The 25538-nt window shown below is 42.7% G+C and overlaps 1 protein-coding gene across 8 annotated transcripts in view; it reads left to right on the forward strand.

Annotated features, from left to right (window-relative positions):
• Window positions 1–23468, forward strand: part of SLC4A10 (solute carrier family 4 member 10) — a 168657-nt gene extending 145189 nt beyond the window's left edge. For all 8 annotated transcript variants that reach the window (XM_081198843.1, XM_081198847.1, XM_081198844.1 and 5 more), the window contains 11 exons: window positions 439–544; window positions 8230–8391; window positions 9207–9320; window positions 10119–10280; window positions 13209–13460; window positions 15148–15216; window positions 16599–16772; window positions 18017–18139; window positions 20552–20619; window positions 21539–21655; window positions 23411–23468. In XM_081198843.1, coding sequence (XP_081054969.1) covers window positions 439–544; window positions 8230–8391; window positions 9207–9320; window positions 10119–10280; window positions 13209–13460; window positions 15148–15216; window positions 16599–16772; window positions 18017–18139; window positions 20552–20619; window positions 21539–21655; window positions 23411–23423 — 1360 coding nt within the window. In that variant the 3' untranslated portion in view covers window positions 23424–23468. The remainder of the gene's footprint in view (window positions 1–438; window positions 545–8229; window positions 8392–9206; window positions 9321–10118; window positions 10281–13208; window positions 13461–15147; window positions 15217–16598; window positions 16773–18016; window positions 18140–20551; window positions 20620–21538; window positions 21656–23410) is intronic.
• Window positions 23469–25538: the final 2070 nt, after the last annotated feature.

Here is a 25538-nt window from a genome sequence, read left to right on the forward strand (position 1 = left end):
GAGAGGGCTTTCTTCACTTTCAGAGGCTGTGGAAGACCAAACCCCATAGATTTAACGTCCTCCTTCAGAGTGTGGCAGTAGTAAGCGAATGCCCATCAGCTTAACGTTGCTCAGACTCAGGACACTTTGCAATCCAAAAGCATGCATCAGTCTAGGGTTGCGAGGTCAAAACTCAGAGAGACGGCTCCTTATACGATCCATGGTATTTCATGGAAAGGAGATCTACCTGTTCAGGCATCATGGTGGTGTGGAGAGCTGTACATGGTGTCATTCAGTGTTCAACTCTGAAAGGTACAGAGGCATTCCCAAGGACTGGGCTCCCTTCACATTTATCTTGTACGTTGTCGTCCCAGACTTCCTGAGGAATTCCGATGATGCAACTTGCCAGTTTTAAGATTATAAATGATCAGGCTTTTTTCCTTTCCCCCCCACTTTCAGATGCAGCTGTATGGAACCAGACGACCCCAGCAATAATACTTTGCTATACTGGCAGTCCAAAAACATGTCTTCGTCAGACATACCTTGGGGAAACCTAACTGTGTCAGTAAGTGTACCACTGAAACACATCACAGATGAACTTTACTCTGACCGTAAAGGTGTGGCCTGTCGAATGTAGGTTGGCAGGGTGTCAGAGATGGGGGGGGGATCAGGTGTTGTACCCCAGTATTGCCACTTTTGTAATAACTGAAGATTATATGCAAAGGACAGTCAATGGCTTTATATAGCTATTACCTCTCGTACCGAGGCAGCATGCTTCTGAATACCAGTTGCTGAGGATCATGTATGGGACATGCCCTTCATGTAGACTTCCCTAGACATCTGGTTAACCACTGTGGAGATAGGATTCTAGACTGCGTGAGCTTTTGGTCTGATCCAGCAGAGCTCCTCTTGTGATGTAGGGGGCCATCCATGTGATTGGAAAGTCTGCATGCTGTATGGGCCATCCATGCAGGGGTAGCGTACACAAACCCAGCCCACGCATGTGTTTGCAGTGTCATCTGCAAAGGTCTTAACAGTTAATGAAAATGTGTAGCAACTTCTCTGTCCATGAATTGCAATTACAAATATGGAATATTTAAGGAATATCTTAGAGGCTAAAAGTCATAAACCTTTCCATTTAATTAAACTTTTCAGTGGTGACTATTCCCTATTGTCATCGTTCAGTTTTTTGTTTTTTTAAAAAGCACCAATGCCAGTGTGCACTATTCTGAGAAACTTTGTGTAGCGACAGGGAGCATTACTAAGATTAAGCCTGCATTCATCAAATAGCAGCAGATTTGACCTAAATTCTACCAGATGGTAAATCTGAAGCTGCGATGTGAAAAAAGGGACATGTAAGCTCTATATTTCTCCCCAAATAACACTCCAGATGTTCATCTATAGCAAAAGAGTTAAAATGGAAGGTTTGCAAACATCCTTTCTGTACGTTCCTTTATTGTCAGATGTGTAGATTGTGACCTGGGTAACAGGAAGCGTGGTCTACTTATTCCCTAGCTCCCGGAGAATCTACATGGCCTGCAATTAAGTTTTATATGGATATGGATAGCTCAGTTGGTTAAAGTGCGGTGCTGAAAACGCCAAGGTTGCAGGTTCAATCCCTGTATGGGAAAGACGCATATTCCTGCACTGCATGGGGGCTGGACTAGATGGCCCACAGGGTCCCTTCCAACTCTGCAGTTCTATGATAGCAAGGGAACATGCCCAGGACTGCATAACAGTTAAGGCATTTTCTGTTAAATGATCCTGAGTAGGCATAGGAAGCTGCCTTCTCCTGAACTCAGTGCTGTCTCATCTGACTGGCAGCTCAGTAATGGAGCACATACAGAAAGACCTGGCGAAGACTTCCATCTGAAAACCTAGTGGGTCACTAGCTGTAGTTTGATGCCCAGTGCAGTTTTTGATTGTTTAAGCTCCTGTTTGACATGCAGTCCACTTTTTAAACGTTGCAGACCCTGGGTTTATTCTTTTATCGAGTTTACTAATTATATGCTTATTATTTACTACTATATAATTTGCCATTTAAAATTATACTTAACAGATGCTTGGTGGCATGCAATAGAATTTTAGGTTTGATCCCAGCCTGTCATTTCATAGTTAACTTGGCATACAACAGATTCCATTATTCGTTTTGCTGGATAACACCTAAGTTTACCTAAGCTAGCATTCAAAGCAAGAATCTCATCAACCAGCAGGCGCTGGGACATTCACGGGATATTGGCCTGTAGTCCACGGTGGGTTAGGGACTACCTTCTGCTCATCTTTGGTCTACGGCCTTTATCAGCTCTCCTTTGGTTCCAGGGTCTCAGGCCACTTGGAAAAGAGATTCTGCACCTTCCATGCTCTGAGGTAGCCCACGCTTGCTAGCATGGAAGAATCATGAGGAATGTTCAGTGAGAAAGGCCGCTTTATAGCCTGTACTAATGTAGCACCCCTTAACCTTGTGTTTCTTAAAAACGATCTTCAGGTTTTGCAAAGAGCTCTTAGGGCATGGGTAGGCAAACTAAGGCCCGGGGGCCGGATCTGGCCCACTCGCCTTCTAAATCCGGCCCGTGGATGGTCTGGGAATCAGTGTGTTTTTACATGAGTAGAATGTGTCCTTTTATTTAAAATGCATCTCTGGGTTATTTGTGGGGCATAGGAATTCATTCACACACACACACCCATATAGTCTGGCCCCCCACAAGGTCTGAGGGACAGTGGACCGACCCCCTGCTGAAAAAGTTTGCTGACCCCTGTCTTAGAACATGTCAGCTTTCCTTCCAATTCACTGTTTCCCCACTGCAAATAATGAATCTGTGGCTGAAGGGATAGAGGCTATTATATTTAAAGAATCCCTCACTGGCATCACTCATCCTGCTCAATGCTCGGGATCCCTTTGTGGTGACAACTACCTGTAACAGGGTTTCCCAATCTTGGGTCTCAAGCAATTTTTGGATGACAATCCTCCTCATCCCTGCCCACTGGTCCCACTAGCTTAGGGATGATGGGAGTTGTAGTCCAAAACAGCTGGAGACCCAAGTTTGGGAAACACTGATCTATATAAGTTTGAGAAACACTGTTCTATAACTCCAACACAGATACAGATGAAAGCATGGACCGGTTGCAGAGGCAGGAGCCAGTGTGGTGCAGTGGTTAAGAGCAGTAGACTCATAATCTGGTGAATTGCGTTCGCGTCTCCGCTCCTCCACATGCAGCTGCTGGTTGACCTTGGGCTGGTCACACTTCTCTGAAGTCTCTCAGCCCCACTCACCTCACAGAGTGTTTGTTGTGGGGGAGGAAGGGAAAGGAGAATGTTAGCCACTTTGAGACTCCTTCGGGTAGTGATAAAGCGGGATATCAAATCCAAACTCCTCTTCTTCTTCCATGGCCACAGGATACATCCAGCTCTGTTTGGCTGGTTCCTGCCCCATGAGTTCCCAACAGTGCTTGCTGGCGGTGGCGGCATTGCACTTGTCAAGCAGACAATGACAAGTGCCACTTCTACACCACTGCGGAGCTTTGGGATTGGGTTGCTCATAATGGGGTTTATTTTCTGCTTAGGAATTGCATATCCAGAGACACTTGCGTTCATATGTTTGGAACACTTTCTTTTGCCCATGGAAGTTCCCATGAGGACTGTAACTTGCAAGTCAGTAGCAGATGGATCTGAGCTGCGGCAACTTGCCGCACTTCCCAAAGTACCTCAGAGACCGCAAAAGCGGCTGTAGCTGAGATCCACGAAGTGCCGTCTCACACTCTGTCTTCTTCGCAGAAATGGGTGGCTCTTGTGAGCGTGAAAAAGTCCCAGTGTTAATATGCAATTATTATTGTTCTCATTTGCAAGTGGGTCACATATTTTTCCATTCCCCGCCCCCCGCCCCCAGTATCAGGGTTGGATTCCCAACTTTGCTATGTTAGTACCTGGCTGCCTTTTCGCATATCTGAAGTTTAAATGCAAAATAATAAATGAATAATCCTTGCGATACTATAGATAATCTGCGATGTCAGGATTAGGGATGTGAGGAATCCCCACAGGGAATTCTTGCTTGCCTCATTGAAATTCCTTGTGCTCTCCACACTTGCCTTGAAACTTCATTCTAGGCAAAATTTGGTGTCCACGAAGGTTCCACTCTTATCAGTTTCTTTGACTGTTTGGAGAGTTTAGTCTTTAGCTCCCAGATTCTCCACACCTACCGCACATATTGGCGTGACTTAACCTGCATTAATGTAACTTCAGATGAATGACAGCAAAGAAAGGGAGGGTTCTGCTGAGAAATTTTCTGTTGATTTCCCTTGAGGTTCCTCAGAAATGTCACCTTAGCAAAAAAAAACCCCAAAAACAAACACCCAACACCTTAGAATTTCACATTATGCAAAATTCAGTAGCAAATCTAGCTAGGATATAAATAGCCTATTTTGTGTTAGGGATGCTTAAAAAATGGGAATCTTGTAACATGATATACAAAGGAAACATAATCACCATACTGTTAGAAGAAAATAGAACGTATCTTCCATTGAAGATAACATGTTTTGCTTTGTTTTCTTCTATTAATAATAATGATAATGATATAATGATAATGATATAATGATAATGATAATGATAATGTAAAATATATATAAAAATAACATACATTGAACTAATATAGCAGCAGCAAAACATTCCAGTCCAGAACAGAAAGCTGCAACATGGAAACAACTTTAAAACCCAAGCTGTCACCCATGTTGTAAAATAGCTCAAAATACATATTGTTTGCATTAGGACAATGCTGTTCCTTTTATGGAAGTGGATGGTTATTTTTTCAGAGTTTATAAAGCCCTGCTAGCTTTTTCTAATTTATTTAGGCTACAATCAAGATGCTGTTGATTATATATATATATGCAATAGAACCTGGGAAATATGTATTTTTTCCTGCTAAAATAAAGCTTTAAAAATCAACACCAATTAGAGATGTTTTATCATTTTTGTTTAAAACGTTCCCTTTTGCATTTGTCGATCTAATTCATTATGGCCTATGCCAAGTGCAGTTCTCTGTGTTTTTGGATGGAAATCTCACCCAGCCCTTTCTCAGCATGGTGGGGGTTGAAGCAGAGACCTCTTAAATGCATAGCATGTACACTGCCACTGAACTATGGCCTTTCCCCTAATACTTTTAGGCCCCAGTTCTTACCTGGGATTAAGTCACACTAAATGCAATGAGTCTTGCTTCTGAGTAAACCTGTATAGGATTGCACTGTTAGCTAACCATCAAATAAGGTATCAATGGCATTTAAATGCATTGCTACGCTAGCAAATTTCAATATGAATTTCTTTTTTATATATATAATGTGGGAATTTGCAGTCTGTTAAATGAAACTGACTGTTGGTTATAAAAAGAAAATTTTGTCTTTACTACTTTCTTCTTCACTCATTATTTGGAGCAATGCTGGAGCCAAAACAGCTTCCCAAAGAAATGTTAAAAAAAAAATTAAATAAATACCGTTCTTGTTTTATATGTAAAAAAATCATCTCACCTCCTCAAAAAAGGATCGCAGGGCAAGCCACATGTAAAATTGTATGAAACTGTCATAAAAAACATCAAAACATCTAAAATTCAAGTTCTAGCTTTGTGTATATATCTTCCCTCAACAAAAGGCCAGCCTGGTGGAAAAGGTCCTGAAAGCTAGCCATTGTTGGCAGCTGCCCACCTCAGAGGGAAGATTATTCCACAACTGGTGCTACCACCAAGAATTTCCAGTAACCCAGGCTTTATTTAGCAGGGGTACAACGAAAAGGGCCTTCCCTGCAGACCTCGTGTCAAATTGTGTCCCTCAGCCTCAGACCAATGGATAAAAAATTGCCCCCAAACTTTCGTTGGTCAGTATAACTATTATATTGATTAAAACTTGCAGTTGCAGTTTTAAATATGGGCTTGTTTTTTTTCCTCTCATTGGGAAAACAACAGGCTTACAAGAGAAGCTCCTGAAAAGCTTTTGTAATCATAACAGATTTGGCGTGCTCTAACCTTTAAAGCCCAAGACTGACAGAAAAAAAATTGAGGTTGAAACATACAAAAACAAAGCCCTCCAGATGGTTTGTTTGTCATTGACTAGTCAACCGCTTGGTGTTAAGGTTCACATTTATTCACTCACACTGGCCCAATCTAGTACATATTCATTTATTCGTGTGCCCTCAGAGCATGGAATGAAAATGCTTACATGAATGTTCTGTGGCAGGGAATCCCATGCATTCCACTTGCATGTGTGGAAAGGGACCCAAATTAGTGGTGCTCATGGAGCCTGCTAAAGAGGAGAAATGTCTTCACCTCCTTGCCAACCATCAGTTCAGCCAGAGGAAGAGAAGGAGAACCTCAGGGCAGAGACACCCAGGCAGGGAATGGAAAATTCTTTCACCCCGAGGTCCACGTTCCCTTCGGAACAGACTTCCGAGGCCATGTGGAATGCAATCAGTGCTATTTTTCTAGAAAAAGAGGTGCTGGAACTCAGCCTGAACGCCTCCCTTGTTCTCTCATGATGGCAATAGTGCCCACCTGAGAGGCGCCAGAATTCAGTTCCAGCAAGTTCTGTCTGGGGGAAAAAAGCCCGAAGCACAATTCATAGTTCTTTGGACCCATGCCCCCAAATTTTGCTTTTTCTGGGTGCCAAATTTGATCATAAGCAGCTCTCTCTGCAATCAATGTTGTTTCAGCCTGAATGCAAACAATTTTGTGGAGTCTATTGCCACCTTGTGGCGAAAGGGAACTGTTTCTTCATATTATAGAAGGAATAGTTTGAATCCTCTGAGCTGATGTTTTACATAACTTCAGATTTGGGCAATGATCTCCAAACTTTTATTTACTCAGCACTAATTTAGATAAAGTGGTTTCAGGCTTTTAGCTATGAATTACACCCAATTATTCCTGCTTGAAGTAGGCACGTTATTCATATAAACCTTCATTTTTAACTAATTTCCTCTAAAATGCTCAATTAGTTGCAGCTGAACGGGGGGGGGGGGACCACTATATTGAAATGTAATTCAATAACATAATGAGAGAAAGAACAGAACCAGTCAAAAAGGCTGTGTTATTGTAAGCATTGGGGGTTGGGGCAGGAGACAATAAAAGTGAGGTGTGTATTTTGTCTACAAAAACGCCCCAAAAATATATTTATGGAAAATGTCCAGATGTATGGCAGCCATAGCAGTTGTGATTGGGGGCCCTGTGTGATATGCACTGGAAAAACATCACAGAACTATTGCTATCTGTATTCGAGGTTGTCTTTAGTGAACACTTGCTGAAGCTTTGAGGTTTCTGATATCTACATATGCTAAACCATAGCTTAGTAGCCAAGAAAGACTCCATGCATCTTGAGCATCTGAAGCAGGCCAATGATTGCGATGGTTTGAGATTATGGTGTGAAAGTCTTGAGTGCACATACCATGCATCTTCCAGCCTCTATAAGTAACTGTGTATTTTACGTCAAAGAATTTACTAATATAGACAGGTCCTGTTACTACTGTTTTTGATTGCCTTTGGCTTAGCTTCTGTGAATCAGAGGTGCTTTTAATTTTAATGTAAATGCTAGCTTTATCCATTTTTCAGCACTTCCAGACACGAAGAATGGAACGGCACAGTGCTTCCTGTGAAATGTTGGGACACTATGTAACAGCAAACTTTGGTATTCTGTCAGATATTTGCTCAGCAGAGCGGTTTAACCATTCCTTGATATCTCAGGAGTGTTCTCTAGCATGATGCATATGTTTTCAAACATGCACAAATTAACCCATTTTGCTTAGACATTTTTGCAGCTGACGGCAATAGTGCAAATGCTATTCCCTACTGTGGACCATTTTTTAAAAGGCATACAAAGATGGAAGCCACATTTCTTCGTGGTAAAGCTACCCCTGTAGATTATGCTGTGTTCCGCTATTCTTAGGTGCGCAACTTAAACATCTTCCGCATATTCCTTGCAGGGTGACCAATGCGTTGCCCACCAGATGTTGTTGACTGCAGCTCCCATCAGCCCAGCTAGCGTGGCCAATGGCCAGGAATGATGGGAGTTGTACTCCAACAATATTTGGGCGGTACCACGTTTGCCTATTCCTTCCTTAAAAAGGTAACGTATGACGTTGCCTTAGGTGTCAGGATTTGGACAGATAAATTGAACGCCTTTCAGGTCAGTAGTAATAATGGAATGTGCAGACCAGTCTTTTGTTTCTCTGTGAATAGGATCTGTTGCAAGGATATAAAAATGTGCTTTTGCTTTCCATGTTAGGAATGTAAGGACTGGCAAGGGGCATTTGTAGGACACGCCTGTGGACACCATGGTCCTTACGTCCCAGATGTTCTCTTCTGGTCAGTCATCTTATTCTTTTCTACAGTGACACTGTCATCCACACTTAAGCAGTTCAAAACCAGTCGATACTTCCCGACTAAGGTAACTTGAATATTATTATTTTTTAATTGTTTTGCAAATGCAGGATACAAGTCTATCTCAACAGAAATAAAAAACTGAACTCGCCAGCAGCACCGAGATTGCACTGATATACTGTGTTGTAGCATTCCCCCCCCCAAAAAAAAAACTTTAATACTTGCAATGTAGGAGGGAGGAAATGCAGAAGGTTTTATTCTTGCCACCTCGTTTAGATTGAAACAGGGAGCAGTTTGCAGCAGAATACATCAAGCACAATAGACTCAGTTCGGTTAGAAATGTAAATGTGTATGACAGACCGTGATTGTCAGAGGAGAAATCTACTCCAAATTAACAGGTTGGCTTTAGGCGTTTTTTGGCCCCTGGAGCCAAATGTCAAAATGTCAGGCCCTTCTGTGGGCCTGCGCTGATTTTTTTTTTTAATGGTGGACAGAGACAGGAGAAAGCTTCCTGTTCCTTCCTTAGAAGACAGTCTCTGTAAATTATGTGGTGTGCTGTTATCAATCAGCAGCACCTGGCTGAGCTTTGATACTGATTTCTCAGCCAGGGTTTCTCTCCAGAAAGAACTAGCATTGTCCTAAAGAATACAGGTCTTTGATTAATTTTAGCATAGCAGCTGGGAACACCATAGAGTGATGCAGTTCGCCCAGATGAAATGACTCGGTTGCAAGAAACTGGGCGCACAGATTTGGCCTGTGCGCCAAATTTTATTGTGCTCATAAAGGGATGTGCGTGCAAATCTTCTACCCCCAGTGTATATGTGTGTGTCTGTATTAAAAATGTCTCTCTGCTGTCACTGACCATTGGCTCAATGTTTCCAGGTGCGGTCTGTAGTGAGTGACTTTGCCGTCTTTCTCACCATCCTGTCCATGGTTTTAATCGACTATGCCCTTGGGATCCCATCACCAAAGCTCCAAGTTCCCAATGCTTTCAAGGTAATTCCTGACACCGGTCGTACCTGGCTTGGTGTGAAAAGTGAAATTTGCCACAACAAATATGTTTACAAACCAGCTGTTGTTTCTTTCTGAATGGATCAAAATAATGACACAAAAGTGGAGGTACGTATTGTCTGAGAAAACTAATAAATCAGAAAAGTTAAATTCAAAAGGATTTCTAAAAAAACAAAAACAGAACAAGACGTTGCTGTAAAGTGATTTAGACTGGTCTAATAAGAATAGGTTAGTTCAAGTTTTACCCAAACTTGTAGTCCAAAAGCAGCTGGAGACCCAACTCCCATCTAGGGTTGCCATATTTTGAAGAGCAAAAAAGGAGGACACATTTGCCGACTTCTGCTTTTAACTATGGATCGCTATGAAGACTTACCCATGAAAAAGAGGACATGGCTTGGAAAATAAGACATATGGCAACCTATTTAGTGGGACCAATGGTTAGGGATGATGGGAATTGTAGTCCAAAATCCGCTGGAGACCCAAGTTTGGGAAACCCTGGGTTAGTTTAATAAGTATGTTTTACCCCCTCCTTAATTCACAGTTGTTTCCTCATTAGGCCCCCACGGCTCTTGCAACATTAACAAGTGTGATCCTCTGTCTTGTAAGGAATTTTAGGGTTGCCACTTCCATTTATCATATTTGATATTTTATGTGTCCTTTCTAAAGCAGCATCTTGCCTTGGATTTTGAATGTTTACAGTAGGTGATATTATCCTACAGGCCTCCACAGTGATGAAATAACCCCGCCCCGCCTCCCATCCTGAAATTTGCTCTTTCTTTTTAGCCCACCAGAGATGATCGTGGCTGGTTCATTTCGCCTTTGGGGACCAATCCTTGGTGGACAGTGCTGGCTGCGCTAATCCCGGCTCTGCTTTGTACTATTCTGATATTTATGGACCAGCAGATTACAGCTGTTATTATAAACAGAAAAGAACATAAACTAAAGGTAAAGTGCAAAAGCTGTTTTCATCTTTCTGGTTAGCATTCTAGCATTTTCTTCAATGCAAGTTTTTCCCCCCACTTCAAAAATGCAGTTTTTTGTTTTTGTTTTAGAAAGGCATTTAGAATACAGATATTTTCACACTTTTCCCTGTCCAATGTGAAATGTGTGTGTTTCTGTGCAAGCAGTTTGATGTATGTCAGGAAATGCCGAACCTTCGTTAACTCGAATGTATAGGAGGGAACTTGCAGAAGTCCCAGGCATATATGCAGGCAACTGAAAATGCAGAGCATTTTCCAGGCATATGATGCAGGCAACTGAAAATGCAGAGCATAAGAAACTGGGGATATATTAAAAAAAAAAAAGACAGTATTGCCATGTAATTCAGCCTTGTGAATATCCACAGAAGATACGAGCTTGCACATTTCTGCGATAGGCTGGATGCAAATGAGGGTTTTGAAAAGATGCAAAGGAAGTTTTAAGAAGGCTTTGTTTCCCATGGGGCACAGATATACTGTTCCACCATTGTCATACAGGTTTTGTAATTTTTTGCAATGCTAAAACCCACAAGACCTGTTCATGAACGCTAACAGTGTAATTAGCACTCGAAACACAAGCGATTCTCTCTTTTAAACAGCTCTCCTAAGAAAAGAATGCTGGCCTCCAGCCTTCCTCATTTGTAATTTGTTGTAGGGTATTAATTTTCATTAGCTTACTGACTGAAAGTCATAGCTTTGACCCTAGGCTTTAAGGGCTGTCCTTTACAGCTTAATTGTATCTGCTTCCTTCTTGTTAAGTGGTTTTCTTATATGTGACGGACTGAGTTTTAATTTCTTTTGTGCCCTGCCCTGAGATTGGTTCTGATGACCTGCACTAAATAAATAAATAATCATAGAAGCGAGATCCCCATCTTTTCCCCGCTTTATAAAAACTTTCCTAACTGGTTGCCTGGAAACTAGCCATAAGACAAGCGGCTAATTCATAAACCCAATGTAATTGCGATAAAGGCACCTGGTGTTGTAGGCTCACAATAAATGTGCTCGTCTTTCCTCGATGTTTTCCTACCCGCCTCCTGTCTTGCCGAAGCTTAAAGTTTTCTAGCGTCTTCCAACTTTCCACACAACTGTCTTTTCCATCCTTTTTACTCCCGCTGTGGAAAACTGCAGCAATTGAGTGCTTAGAATTGCTGGGTTCCAAAAGACACATTTGCAGTGGAACCCTTCCAACAGATTGGGGGGGGGGGGAATGAAACAAGGTTCATCACTTTTCGGACCAAAAAAAAAAGGTTGGAAGAAGCTTCAGGAACCAGCTTGTCCGCTTGCGTGCCCAGATTTTTCAGCTTCTTTGACTCTTTGGGAAACGGTAGCACAGTCATTACAAATGCATTTTCAGCCTCCTTTTCTCACTGCAACTTCTTGGTTGCCGTGAATGGTTCCCCCCCCTCCATGGGTTACTTCCCTCCCTCCCTCCCTCCCCTGCCCTCTTTGTCAGTCAGGCTCCTTGTGTCAATCCGCAGTGTTTTGTGTGGTTAACTTGACAGATGCAGGGAGTTCCTGCCAAGCTTTAGAATGTGCCCCCCCTTTTTTTCATTTCAGCAGTGGCATGTGGGAGTCAGATGGTCTTCCTGGCTGCCCTCTTGCTTTGCTGCATATTCATATTTCCCCCCCCCCCTTGCTCGGGTCTGATGTAGCATCATCACCTGTTGCCATGCCTCCTTCCTCTCCCATATGTCACTTTCCTCGGGCTTCTACGCGAATGTGAGGAAAGCTCTAACCCAGACACTGTTGGAAGTGGCATACATGCACTTAACAGCAATTTCACCCCTTTTGACTTTTGGAAAAGTCAGCAGGCATAAGGCCAGATGTTTAAAAGAAGTACAGATTGCACATTCTGTGAGGCACCAGCTCCTTGAAGTGGCTATGCGGACATGGCTTCTCCCTGCGTTTACGCTTTTGTCCTGTGCTGTGTAATCTGTTTTGAATTGCCCTGGAGCTTTGGATTCAGGGTGGTATTATACTACTATTATTATTATTACTACTACTACTACTAATAAAAATAATTGTCCCTCTTCTGCTGCTATGGTGCCGATGACCAAGCTATGGCAAAAAGGCTTTTAACATGCTATTTCCCATCTCCACACAATGCATCCGTAGAAGACAGATCTGAGTGTGTTGTTCCTAACCGGAACTTGCGCTCTGTTTTGAATTTCTTCTGCGGCATTTCAAAATTTTGTAAGCTATCGCAGGGCCAGGGTGAAAGCGACTTAAGAATGAGTTCATAGGCCAATAATCCAGCAAGCTCCTTTCAATGCATGGAACTTGTTTGGCTGCGTTTGGCAGGAATATAAACAGCTCCGTTGAAATGAATGGGACAGCCTCTCAGGTAAGGGAGCTCTCGATGTTCACCAGAGCAGTCTCACAAATGCAAAGCATTGAATTGAAGCAGAAGTGTCTGCCTAATACAAGAAAGGCTCAAATCCAACCACGTATGTTATACCACAAGCAAGGCTGAAGAACAAAGGTAACCTGCAGCAGTACAGCCATTGCCTAACAGTTCACGTACTTCGTGCATGCATCGTTAGACTAGCTGCTAATTGGGGCTGCCGGCTGTTCAGAAGGGTCATGCAGGGTGCTGGCTTCTGCCCTAGCAATGTTGCTTATTGCCAGTGTGGTGTAGTGGTTAAGAGCGGTAGTCTCGTAACCTGGGGGACTGGGTTCGCGTCTCCACTCCTCCACATGCAGCTGCTGGGTGACCTTGGGCTAGTCACACTTCTTTGAAGTTTCTCAGCCCCACTCAACTCACAGAGTGTTTGTTGTGGGGGAGGAAGGGAAAGGAGAATGTTAACCGCTTTGAGACTCCTTTGGGTAGTGATAAAGCAGGATATCAAATCCAAACTCCTCCTCCTCTTCTTCTTTGGTTTATTGCCTTTAACAGAAGGGCTGCGGCTATCACCTGGACCTGCTGATGGTGGCTCTCATGCTGGGCGTGTGCTCCCTCATGGGCCTGCCGTGGTTTGTTGCCGCCACCGTTCTCTCCATCTCTCACGTGAACAGCTTGAAGCTGGAGTCGGAGTGCTCTGCTCCAGGAGAGCAGCCCAAATTCCTTGGCATCCGTGAGCAGCGGGTCACAGGACTCATGATATTCATTCTGATGGGCTCGTCCGTTTTTCTGACCCGAATTCTTAAGGTAGGCTCATGCTTTGGGGGGGAAACCAAGGGAAAAGTAAATACAGTGGTGCCTCGCAAGACAAAATTAATTCGTTCCGCAAGTTTTTTCTTCTTGCGAGTTTTTCGTCTTGTGAAGCACGGTTTCCCATAGGAATGCATTGAAAATCAATTAATGCGTTCCTATGGAAACCGCTTGCCAGGCTGGCGGTGCGGAGAAGGGCTTTTCTCCCCACCGCAAGCCTTCAGGACAGGTACGGGAACAGAGGGGAAGAGGCGCAGCGCTTCTCCTCTGTTCCCGGGGCTTGTGGTGGGAGGAGGGTTTTTCCTCCCCACCGCCAACATTCAGAACAGCATTCTGAATGTTGGCGGTGGGAAGGAAAACCCTCCTCCCACCGCAAGTCTTCAGGACAGCCATCCGAAGGCTGGCGCGGGGAGAAGGGCTTTCCGCCCCACCGCCAGCCTTCGGAGGAGGTCCGAGGACAGTGGGGAAGACGCGCTGCGCTTCCCCGCTGTCCCGGAGATTTCCCTATGGGCTTTCGTCTTGCGAAGGAAGCCCATAGGGAAATTCGTTTTGCGAAGCGCCTCCAAAATGGAAAACCCTTTTGTCTAGCGGGTTTTCCGTCTTGCGAGGCGTTCGTCTTACGGGGCACCACTGTAGCACTACTAAGGATTTAAATTCTAGCACAGATGTTCTTGTTTTTTTAATGCATGGGTGTATGTGTCTTGATGCATTGCTGGGTAAGGTTCTTATTGCCTAATACAAGAAAGGCTCAGACAAACTGAGCTATCCAGTCCACACCACAGATCACACACCAAGGAGCCCAGGTTCAATGCTTGGCTTCCCCAGTTTACGAAAACAAACAAACAAACTGAAAAATTGGATCTCAGACTGCAGGTGATGGGAAAGAGCTCTGCATGAGATTTTGGAGAGCTGTTGTTCTTTGGAGTGGGGCATACTGGACTGGATAGGCTAATAGTCTGACTCAGTGGAAGGCATTTTCATAGACTGATGTGTTAGTGCTACACATGAACAACAACAGAAACGGTCCACCTGCTGATAGGATCTGTCAGCTTTTTAATGGTCAAATAATAAGCAGGCATTCTTATGTTTTCGATTGTTATTATGCATTTTACTTTGTATTTTATTGCTGTTACAAGCCCTGAGCACCATATGGCAGAAAGGTAGGGGCTGGTTGACGGAAATCTAATACAGAGACAAACAAATACTTTGTTTTGATGTTGTCAATGTAGAAGCCAGGGTGAGCTGGCTTCTACATTGATTTGAAGGTAAGGACAGGCCAACTTTTAAGGGGAATGTCAGGGAGAGCTTTTTATATTCCACAGGTAATGCTAGTGTTGGATTAATGTCCAAATCCTCAGATCCGTGCTTTTAGTAGTAGGTTGCATGCCTGCTACTATACTGATGTGGAACATGCAATTGGTGCTGGGTTGGTTTGGACAGAAGTATTTAGGAAAAGAACAGGGACTGAAGTTCAGAAAGTCTGAAGACGCCCCCCTCCCAAAACAAGGATGTGTGCAGTCCCTGCTGGGTGCAGCTGAAGCAGTGAAAATTCACCATCAAACACTCCTTCCCGTATAAGACCCTGGTAGTCAATCGCCTTTGTTGAAAGCCTTTTCTGCCTGTCATATCTGCCAGTGAAGTGAGACCCAGTTTTTGATTTTGACCTTCTTTCTCCTCTTTCCAGTTTATCCCTATGCCAGTGCTTTATGGTGTATTTCTTTACATGGGTGCCTCTTCTCTAAAAGGAATTCAGGTTAGTGAAATATTTTTTGTGTGGCTCTTGTTTCATTTGCCCCTTGCTTGCATTATACGCATTGCTGAGTTTCACAGAGATATTGGAAAGGTGCCACCAATATGAAATGGAGCCCTGCAACTTTCAGTGTCACTGGCAGCAGGAATTTGTGGCGTGCCCCTCAGCAGAGGGAAGAGGAGGCGGCCATCATCTGCATCTGGCACAGAGCTAGGCTTACCGTCCTGCTTGCCTTTTCAATACTGAATACCACATGCTGTTCAGTAAACTACAGGCCAAGCCACTGCATTTGTTAATGAAGCCATGCCCACTTACCATAGCGTCTACTTCAGTGGCACAATACTTTGGACTTGCCATGGTGCACACTTGCCTACATGACCGCCTGCCGCTGTTTTACACATATGTGCATCATGTTAGCTATTTGTGATAAAAATATATGCCTTACACAAATAGTTGAAGACAAATATTTAACTTCTCAGTTTGGCAACAGTTGAACAAGTATTATTTACATATACATTAATGAATGCAATGCGTTTCTCTCCCTTGAGCCCAAGAGAGGGCTTAGTCTTTTTTTCTTTCAAAACTCATTTGTGGCAGTGCATAACTTATAATCCATAGCTTGCCTGTCCTCCCAGCATCCTCCAGAGAGCATCTGCATGAAGTCCCCACACCTCTCACATCCACAAAGACAGAACTAACAGAACAACCAAGCAACTTCCAACTGCCCCAATACCGTTTATTTTTTGTGAAATACATTTATAGTGCAAATACAATACAAACACTAACACATCATGTTCGCTATTTAAAACCACAGGCTATCCTTAAGCAGCCTAATGCGGAACTGAATCATGGTTGCACAACACTTGTGTATCTGGTTCACTTGCACACATCCTCTTGCCGGTGTTTGTTGTGTTATTCAATTCAGGTGTTGTTGCTTCCATGCACAACAACGCAGGAGCCAGGAGTAGGGCTGAGTAGTCCTGCCCATGACATTTGTATCTCTAGCACAGCCACCTGCAGAGATGGGGCCTTCCTGCATACAGATGTTTGTGTGGAGGCTTCTGGGCCCCGGGAACACCCTTAGGTCACACGGTAGCCCTCATGAGACAGTTTTATGTGCAAAGGCTGCCTCTGCAGATGCTCATGTTGTGCTTGTGTCCTTGGGGATATTCAGTGTATGTGATGAGAGGAGGATGGGGCGACTCAACACAGAGAGTTAATGTGGTGTCCTGAAGATGGCTATAGTAGCACTGCTTGTGTCTTTACCTTCTGAATACCCTTTGTTACAGCCATTTATCCTTGCTCTTTTTATTTCATCTGTAGAGGGTCTGTAGAGGAATGACTCTTGCATTTCCCTGCCTCCCGAATTTCTTTTCCTTTCTCAGCTTTTTGACAGAATCAAGTTATTCTGGATGCCTGCCAAACACCAGCCTGACTTCATCTACCTGAGGCATGTCCCTCTCCGAAAAGTCCATCTCTTCACCGTCATCCAGCTGAGCTGTCTTGTGCTGCTGTGGGTTATCAAGGCTTCAAGAGCTGCCATTGTCTTTCCTATGATGGTATGGATCCGTTTTGCGGAGTCTAGAAGCTCCAGGCAATCCATAAAAGCAAAATTGAATAACTGATATTAACTAAGCTTACAGAGAGTCAAAAGGTGCCCTTCAGGGGAGAAAGTCAATGGAGATGATTGGAAGCTATTTCTCAATAGGTTCTTAATTATCCCGCTTTATTTTTGCAGGATAAATAAGAACGCAGTGCTATGCACTGATCAGACCCAGACCTGCTTATCTTCAACTAAGAGGATTTTTTGCTTTTTAAAAAACTACAAATGCCAACTTTCTCTTAAATAATTGCTAGTTCAAAATAGGCTAATCTAGATAAAAGCACATTAGCATTACTGTTCACCTCCAAATTGAATCAGTGCCTTTACCAGATTAAAATAGGCTTGTCTATGTAAAGGAAAAAACAATTTGGCCCTTGCTCAGATAGGAATCTTTGCACTGTACCTACTAGACAGGGGTGTTTTATTTTCACCTCATAAAAATAAATGGCTCAAGTCTGCCCAGAAACTATCAAGATTTTTTTTTAAAGACCTATCAGCCATGGACATGATTTTTGTTTCCTGTTTTGCTTCTGTGAGCATGGGGCTGGAAAAAAGACAGAATGGACCAGAAAAAAGAGAAGACGACCATATTGTCTGGTGTGCTGGTTGTTATATTCCCATACTTAGGCTCCCCTGCTAAAAAACCATTGTTTCATTCCTTTGGGTTTTGTTGAAACTATCAACTCTCATTCAAGGCCATCTTTAGCCAGATGAGTCACTGAACATGAGGCAAAATTAATTAAATACATAATTTTACATGAATTGAAAATAAAACAATACAAATATAAAACTGCTTTTGAACTCAGTGGGGTTAAGAATTGCAATTTTTCAAACAGTGAAAATCCAGAGAGAAAAGTTGTTAAGCCTTTTTTTTTTTTTTTTTGGCAAAGTTGGCAAAAAGGAAATTGACGTTTTTGAGCTATTTTTATGGGAAATCGTCAAAAATGACACTGCTGACATGGGTTGCTATATCTCCGGATTTCCCTGGACATTTTACCGATTTCTGCCCAGACACTGCTGCCGACTGCAGTATTCCGGATCTGTCTGGGAAATTCCAGACATATGACAACCCTAGTGGTGTTACTTTAGTCTCGTACCCACGAATTTTGCCATTTTAGGATTAGGCCTGTTTCTTTTGGATTTTGTCTTTTAAGAAACATACCTTTTACAGCTGTCCATATTATAAATATCTTTGAACAGGTCTTGGCCCTGGTGTTTGTTAGAAAACTCATGGACTTATTTTTCACGAAACGGGAGCTCAGCTGGTTGGATGATTTGATGCCAGAAAGCAAGAAAAAGAAGTTGGAGGATGCTGAAAAAGAGGTAAATTTTCTTTCTTTTTTTCTTTCTTTCTTTCTTTCTTTCTTTCTTTCTTTCTTTCTTTCTTTCTTTCTGTTCACACTTGATCAAATGAATACAGCATGAAATTTACAGCCCATGCTTATCAAAAAGAACAACAACTACCAGGCTTTTAAAAGACATCTGAAGGCAGCCCTGTTTAGGGAAGCTTTTAATGTTTGATGATTACTGTATTTTAATATTTTGTTGGAATCCCAGCCAAATGGGCAGGGTATAAATAATAAATTATTATTATTATTATTATTATTATTTATTATTATTCTCTGTGAAATATGAGAATGCTTTCATATAGCAAATCTAAGTGTCTGTGGGAACTTTGCGCACAGAAGCAAAGTTTTAACCAATGCTCAGATGCTCATGCAGACATCTTTGAAACCACTGAGTTGTATCCTGTTCTATCCTTGCGTGAGTGGAGCGGACTTCTGATTGCTCAGTAGGACTTTGCCTTCCTCTCCTCCCCCTGTATGCCCTCAAAATCTGCTCATGTGGAGTAAGGAGTAAGGAGTAGGAGTAAGGGGAAAAAAAGGAAGGTGATATCCCAGTGTGCAAGCAGAAGTCCGCTCACACGACATTGGATTCTGCCTACCAAGCCTACCCTGCCAAATAAATGGGGTCATATGCCAGGCCACACCCGTCTTCCAGCCTTCTTGCCCAGGCTTACAACACTAGCAGATACCAGATGATAATCACCGCTACTCAGAGAGGAGAAAGGTACTGGAGAGGCAGCCAGCAGACTCACCCCAGCTTGCATTCCTGCTCCACTACACTACTGAACCCACCACCCATAGCTAATCACTTTCTAGGAGCGTTATGTCATTAGTGACCCCAATAACCTGTGTGTAGTGGAGGGCAGGCCTGGACATCAAGAATAAGGGAATAAGGGCTTTGCAGCATGTAATGACTTGCCCTCTTTCTACTCTCCATCCACCTTTTCCTTCTGGAAATTGATTTGGTTGTGCATCCTTTCCCTCACGGCACAGCCAGAAAGGGCTTTCTCCCAAGTGATGTGTTCTGTCTCTCATAATGCAGAAGCGACTCAAGGGAGACAGGTGTGTTTTTCGCAATCGTCGCAGAAGTCCTTTGCTTTTCAGTCTGATATTTCTTCTTATGCATCCCTTGCTTTTTTCCTTTTTAGACCTGAATGGTGACAGAAAAACAAAACTAGGAATGCACACCTTTTAAAAATATATATAAATAAATAAAATCTACTTTTATTTTCAGTCGCTGTCTTTTTCGATGGGTTATTATTATTATTTTACATAATATGGCATGGCTAAATATTTGTGGCTATTATTAAACCTGTTCAGCTGTCAAAATCCTGGGAAGCTGTGAAGCCTGGAAATGACAAAATTAACTGGGAATAAAAATAAATAAATATATGAAGCGGCGCCTCTGGAATGTAATTGGAAAGTCACCATTTATGCTTGCTTTAAAAATAGAAATGGGCTCTTTGTACAAATAGAAATGAAGCTGACAGGATATTTTAAAGGTGCTGGTTGGATTGGATCAAGATTTTAATTTTGCAACTTGCTTTTCAACATAAGAGAGGAAAATCCCATCTGTGATGAGCAGTCAGCGTCAAGACAAGAAATTATATTTATTCACAGTCTGTGGATTGATTGCATTTGTATCCCATATTTTCCTCAAGGGGTGTGTGAGGTGACATACATAGTTCTCTTCCTCCCCATTTCATCCTCACAACAGCCTGTGGGGTAGGCTAGTCTGTTCTGCCACTGGTCCACATTTTAATTCTAAATATTCTGAGGCCAGTTTCATCGTACTGCTATTGCCTGCCAATGGGCACTTGGAACATGGAGTGAAGATGTAGCTTCTGTACTGAGAGCCTCTAGAGAAGGTCTAAAGAAATCCTTTTCAGCTTGGGGGTGTTGTATACACAGTTGTAGTATATGTGTGACTATCACATCTGTGTGGGTCTTTGCTACCCAGTTGGCCATAGGGTCAGCTGGGCGGGGTACAAATAATAAAATTATTATTAAAATTATTACTTGGATCCCAAGCCATTTAGGCCTTGTAACTCAGGTGTACAGGTGAACTCACACCACGAGGAACTAGCTAACTTGCTTCCTTTCTAGAGAATACAATTTTCCACCATGAAAATTAGCTTCCTCTTTGGTACTGCCCTTTAAACAGAGTGCCCTGATTTTTGGCACCTGCTTTTTTTACTCACAAAATAGTTAACAGGAAAGATGCCATCCTATGGAAAATTTGAGTAAAACAATTTGGGAGGCGGGAGAGAGAGAGAGAAGATATTACCTTGTTTTCCTTTCTCGTGAGTGAATCTATAAGTGTGTGGAAACTATTACAGCAGAGTGGTGTTTGTTCCTATCTAAATTATTGTGTTTTCCCCCACTCTAGGAAGAGCAAAGCATGTTAGCGATGGAAGAGGAAGGCACAGTTCAGTTACCACTAGATGCGCATTACAGGTAAACCACTGGGATACAAAATTGTCCCTGATCAAAATTCTTTTTCTAGAAAAATAGCACTGCAGATACTTCCCTTTTTGTGCCAGCAGGATTAAAAGCATCTTCTGGTGGTAGTGGTATATTAATTGGGGGGGGGCTGCTACCCACAGCATTGTTGCTCCTTTTCTAATTTGGAAGGTGTCTGCAGTCGCTTTAAAATTAAAAAATAAATACATTGAGAGACCGATCACAGATCTTCTACATCACATCCGCTTTGGCTCTTAGTTTGCACTGTATCTTTAAAAGATCCTTTTTGCCCATTGGCAATAGCACCCACCTATCTCACAACCAGTTTTGTTGCACATTATTTGTTTAAAGCATTTTTGCCTCAATTCAACTGAAAACCCACCCCCTGAGAATTTTGCAGAACAGCCAAAAAACCAGGGCAACCTCTGCCCTCAGCTTTGCAATCTATATAAGCTTTACATGTATAGATGCCCTACCTACTCCCCTGAAATGAATAGGGAAACTCTATTGGGCTGGAGCTCTTAGTTTGTTTTGTATTAGTGCATAGAGAGCTGAGAAAGCGGGGCACAGACATTCTGGAGCCACTATTAAATCAATGTATCAAGGCTGAACCATTTCTTGGTCCGTAAGTAACTATAGAGTTTCAAACAGGGGTCTCTTCCAATCAAGCTGTATGATACCAGGGATTGATCCTGGTACCTCTTCCTGTGCAAACCACATGCTCTTTCATGGAGCTATGGACCTTTCCCTTGAAGCCTGATGCTCCATTGACTGAATTGCCTAAATTATCGGCTAAATATTGTGTTATGCCTACTTTAAAGCGGATCAGTGAGTTTATTTTAGTTACTTGTTTGCACAGTACTTCAGAAAATAAATTCCGGTTGCCTCTCTCTGTGTGCTCATTCTATTCTAGAGATGACCCATCTGTAATAAATATTTCTGATGAAATGTCAAAAACAGCTGTGTGGAAGACACTGTTGATATCGTCAGACAATACCAAGGATAAGGAGTCCAGCTTTCCTTCTAAAAGGTTTTTTTTAATTATTATTAAAAAAATTATCCTATATTTATACCATAATAGTTCAGTGATAATTAGTTGCCTGCAGAATAAATATGATGATGATGCAGAAAATAAATAAAAATGCTGAGCTACTTATCTTTGAAGGCAGATAATGAGAACCTTATGAACACATTATGTCCATTCTGCTGCAGGGATTGTAAGTGGAAGCCAATAGCATAATATCACAGCAGAAGGGAGAGGGTATGGATTCACACGTTACACAAGTTCATGCTCTCAGCTGCTGCCCCGGCAGAGCCTCTAGAATCCCCCGATCTCTGAAGATGCTTTCAGAGCCAACCTGTCATCCAAAATGGCCTTTCTTTTCTCCTTAGGCCAGCAGGAATCACCATGGGAATATGGACTAGCAGGAATGGCCAAAGGGGTCAGCTCAGTCCCTGGGTAGATATTCATGTCCATCACTTGAAGATGCCTCCTCCATATGGAAGCAGTTTTGGGGGAAAGGGCAGGATATAAATTTAATAGCTAACTAACTAAGCTAAACTTTACTAGCAGTGGGCTGTAAATAAATCTTCCCACTCCTGGTAAAAAAAAGAGAGAAGACGTTTTGACATCCTTGTCAAGTGCATTCTCTGTTCTGTTCCTTTCCTAGTGCTCTGGTCTTTCTGGATCCATAAGAGAGATTGTCTCTTTTTAACTTAATTATTGTACAGCAGCTTGTGTTGGAGGCGCCTTGTCCATGATTTGTAATCCTAGCTTTGTACTATACTGTATTTGCAACATTGGGACTGTAGCATAGCTGTCAACTTTTCCCTTTTCTTGTGAGGAATCCTATTTGGAATAAGGGAATTTCCCTTAAGAAAAGGGAAACATTTACTGTACTGTAGGTGTGCCTCTTAGCCTACAAGTGAGTTTCTCAGACAACACAGGTCCCTATTGGATCATGCTTGTCTTCACGCTCTTTTCAGGGCGAATTGGGCTGTTGTAAACAAGAGAGATTCAGATAGCTTACATCATGTATACCAACCATAACAAACTGAGGATCATCTGTAGCTGTTCTGTTCCAACTCTGTGGGTAAGAATATGAATCAACATATTCAGCTCACATTAGCTACAGTAAAAAAAAAAAAATCACAATTGCATTCCTGCCACACATACACCCCTTTCCAAATGGAGGCTTGCTAAAAGTCTGGCTGCTCAGAGTAGTACTGTTTAGAAGAACTGAATGATTATTGAAAGCGTAATTAATTCCGTGCAGGTGCAGTTACCTGCAGAACCAGAGGTTTGCTTAGGGCTGGACAGAGCCTTGCTCTCCCCTTTTCATCACAATCTGGGACAGAGGATGCTACTTTATATCAAGCCAGATTATTGGTCCATCAAATTCAGTATTGTCTGCAATGACTGGCAGCCCACCAGCTGTGGGCTGTGGCTGTTTCCTAGTAGTTTGAGCCCAGGTCGAAAGGGAAGTCTGGCTGGGGATTCCTGAGGTGCGTGTGTGTAGACATATATTGTGCACTGAGCAGTGCGGAGAGCAGGACACTGTTAAGCCCCTGTGTCAGTTGCATTCAAGTATTGGCTAGCTTATATCTTAAATTAATTGTGAAACTGTAAAAGCAGATGGCCATTTTTATGGTGACATCTCTATTTGATATGTTTAACTGAGTATACATGCAACTGTGTTTAACCACTATTTCCCTCAATTGCCATTCCTTTTGAATTAACATGATTTTCTACTTAATTGTTCCATTATCACATTTCTACTATAAGCTCCCCTACCTAATCTCTCTTGAAGCTGATTCCCCAAAGGTAAGACCCTGCCCCTGAACCTCTGCCTTGATTCCTTCCCCCACTACTAAATGGTGTCTTTTGGTAACCTCTCTAATTTACTGTGTGTAAATTTTGGGGAGACAAAATTTACTAGAAGGGTACGGAATGCACGTTTCGAAGGCCGCTTGGAAAACATGCCTATCTGTTCTTCTGAGATCGGATGCCACAAATGCATTCATTTTTCTAAACATTGTAATTCAGGCAAACGTCAGAACCCTAGCAATCTCCTGGAGATATCAGATGCACTCGTAACATATGCCAGCTTTAGTCATAGTTATTGAACTCCAGCGAATTAACTGAAACAAAGAATTTCTGTTTGACTCCTGGCGTTTTGTCACCCCAAAATGGCATGTTGCTTTTGCAGTGTTCTTCCTCTCCCTGAGCAGCATAAACAAGATGATCAATCAGGACTGGTGTCAAATGTCCATACATTCCAGCGAGGGGTCCTCTGACAAAACCCTCCTGTACCTGCTGCAGTGAAGGGTGGGGGTCACGATATGGAGGAAGTAGGAGCTTGTGGAGGGTGTATATTGCCAAAGAGCAGTCCAAAATCTGGAGTTGACAACCTCAATCTGTTTGTGAGTTGATAAACCCTTCCCCAGTCCACATGTTCCGCTGGAGTGCTGCTGCAATAGCCCGGTACAGTACAACCCCTGTACAATGCAGAGCAGAGGCTCAGTTCACAAGATTGGCACAAGATCACTTTTTAAAATTATTATTATTAAGATGGTAAAAATTATACAGACTGGACTTCTGTGCAGCTGCATTTTTATGCAGATGTTGCTGACCTTCCAGCCCAATACTTCAATGTTGCTTGTGGCTGCTGAATGTATGAAATGGGGCAATATTTGCAAGACCCCTGGGGGTGGGATTTCCCTGTCAACTGAAGCCTTTCACAGGGACTGACACTTGTGCAACAGGGCTCCCCCCTCCTCTCCTCACACAGATAGCCTCCCTTTCCAAATCTAGTGCAACAAGAAGGGTTTCTCAACACCTTCCCTACACTTCTTGCAAGCCTTTGGATCATGCAGAATCTAGCTCGGCAATCCCCAACCTGGTGCCTTCCATATGTTTTGGACTACAATTCCCATCAGCCCCAGCCAGCAAGGCCCTGGAAGCTTCGAGTTCAAAACATCTGGGAGGAGCATGGTTGGGAAAGACTGACCTAGCTACACCTGCTCCACTGTTGTTTTTTTAAAGAGCATGCTGCACCCATTTTAAAGGTGAGGAGAGTAAAAGTAAAATATGCACCATTTTGTGACTTACGGTGGAATTCAACATGGTGCTGTGGTGACTGTTCTGTTTCAGCTTGCCAGATGGAACGACCCCCAGCCTCCCATTGTGTGCTGTCCTGAGGGTTCTCCTGACCCACCGCAGATCTCTGTGGGGACTGTAGGGGAGAAGTCCTGTGACACAAGTGTCAGTCCATGTGAGAAATCCATGCCCAAGTTTGCAACATGACTGGGCAATAGTCATACTAAAATCAAAATAAATCAAGAATCCGATCAAATCCTGACTTGCCTGTGCACTTGTAGAGATGTGCATTAAGCCCGTATGTGGCATCCAATATGGGGTGTGTGTGTGTGCATATATATATATATATATATATATATATATATATATATATGCTTTTGGAATTTCCTCATCAGCGCTTTGCTGTGAATAGAATTAAGCATACACAATTAAATGTGAAAAGGATTACTTCCGAATGACAAGGAATATTGTGTGATGTTTTAATGAACATCATCAATCAGTAAAAGGCAGGTTTGTTAATCTGAAGATTCTGCATAATGATTGTTCCCACTGTGGTTTGCAGCTGGGGATAGATAGAAGAGAAAGTGTAGTGATGGCTCAACTACTCTGACCGCTTTGAAAGAGGAGGGATAAAGTGATCAGTGGTTGTGTCCTACCTCTACTGCTGGAGGCAGAATGCTTCTGAATACCAATTTCTGGGAATCAGAAGTGGGGAGAGTACTCAGGTCCTGTCTGCAGGCTTCCCAGTAGTATCTGGTTGGCTGCTGTGAGAACAGGATGCTGGACTCTCCTACCTCCCCTTTGGCCTGAAGCA

Source organism: Podarcis bocagei (assembly GCF_964188305.1).
Source record: "Podarcis bocagei genome assembly, chromosome: 1".
Taxonomy (NCBI): domain Eukaryota; kingdom Metazoa; phylum Chordata; class Lepidosauria; order Squamata; family Lacertidae; genus Podarcis; species Podarcis bocagei.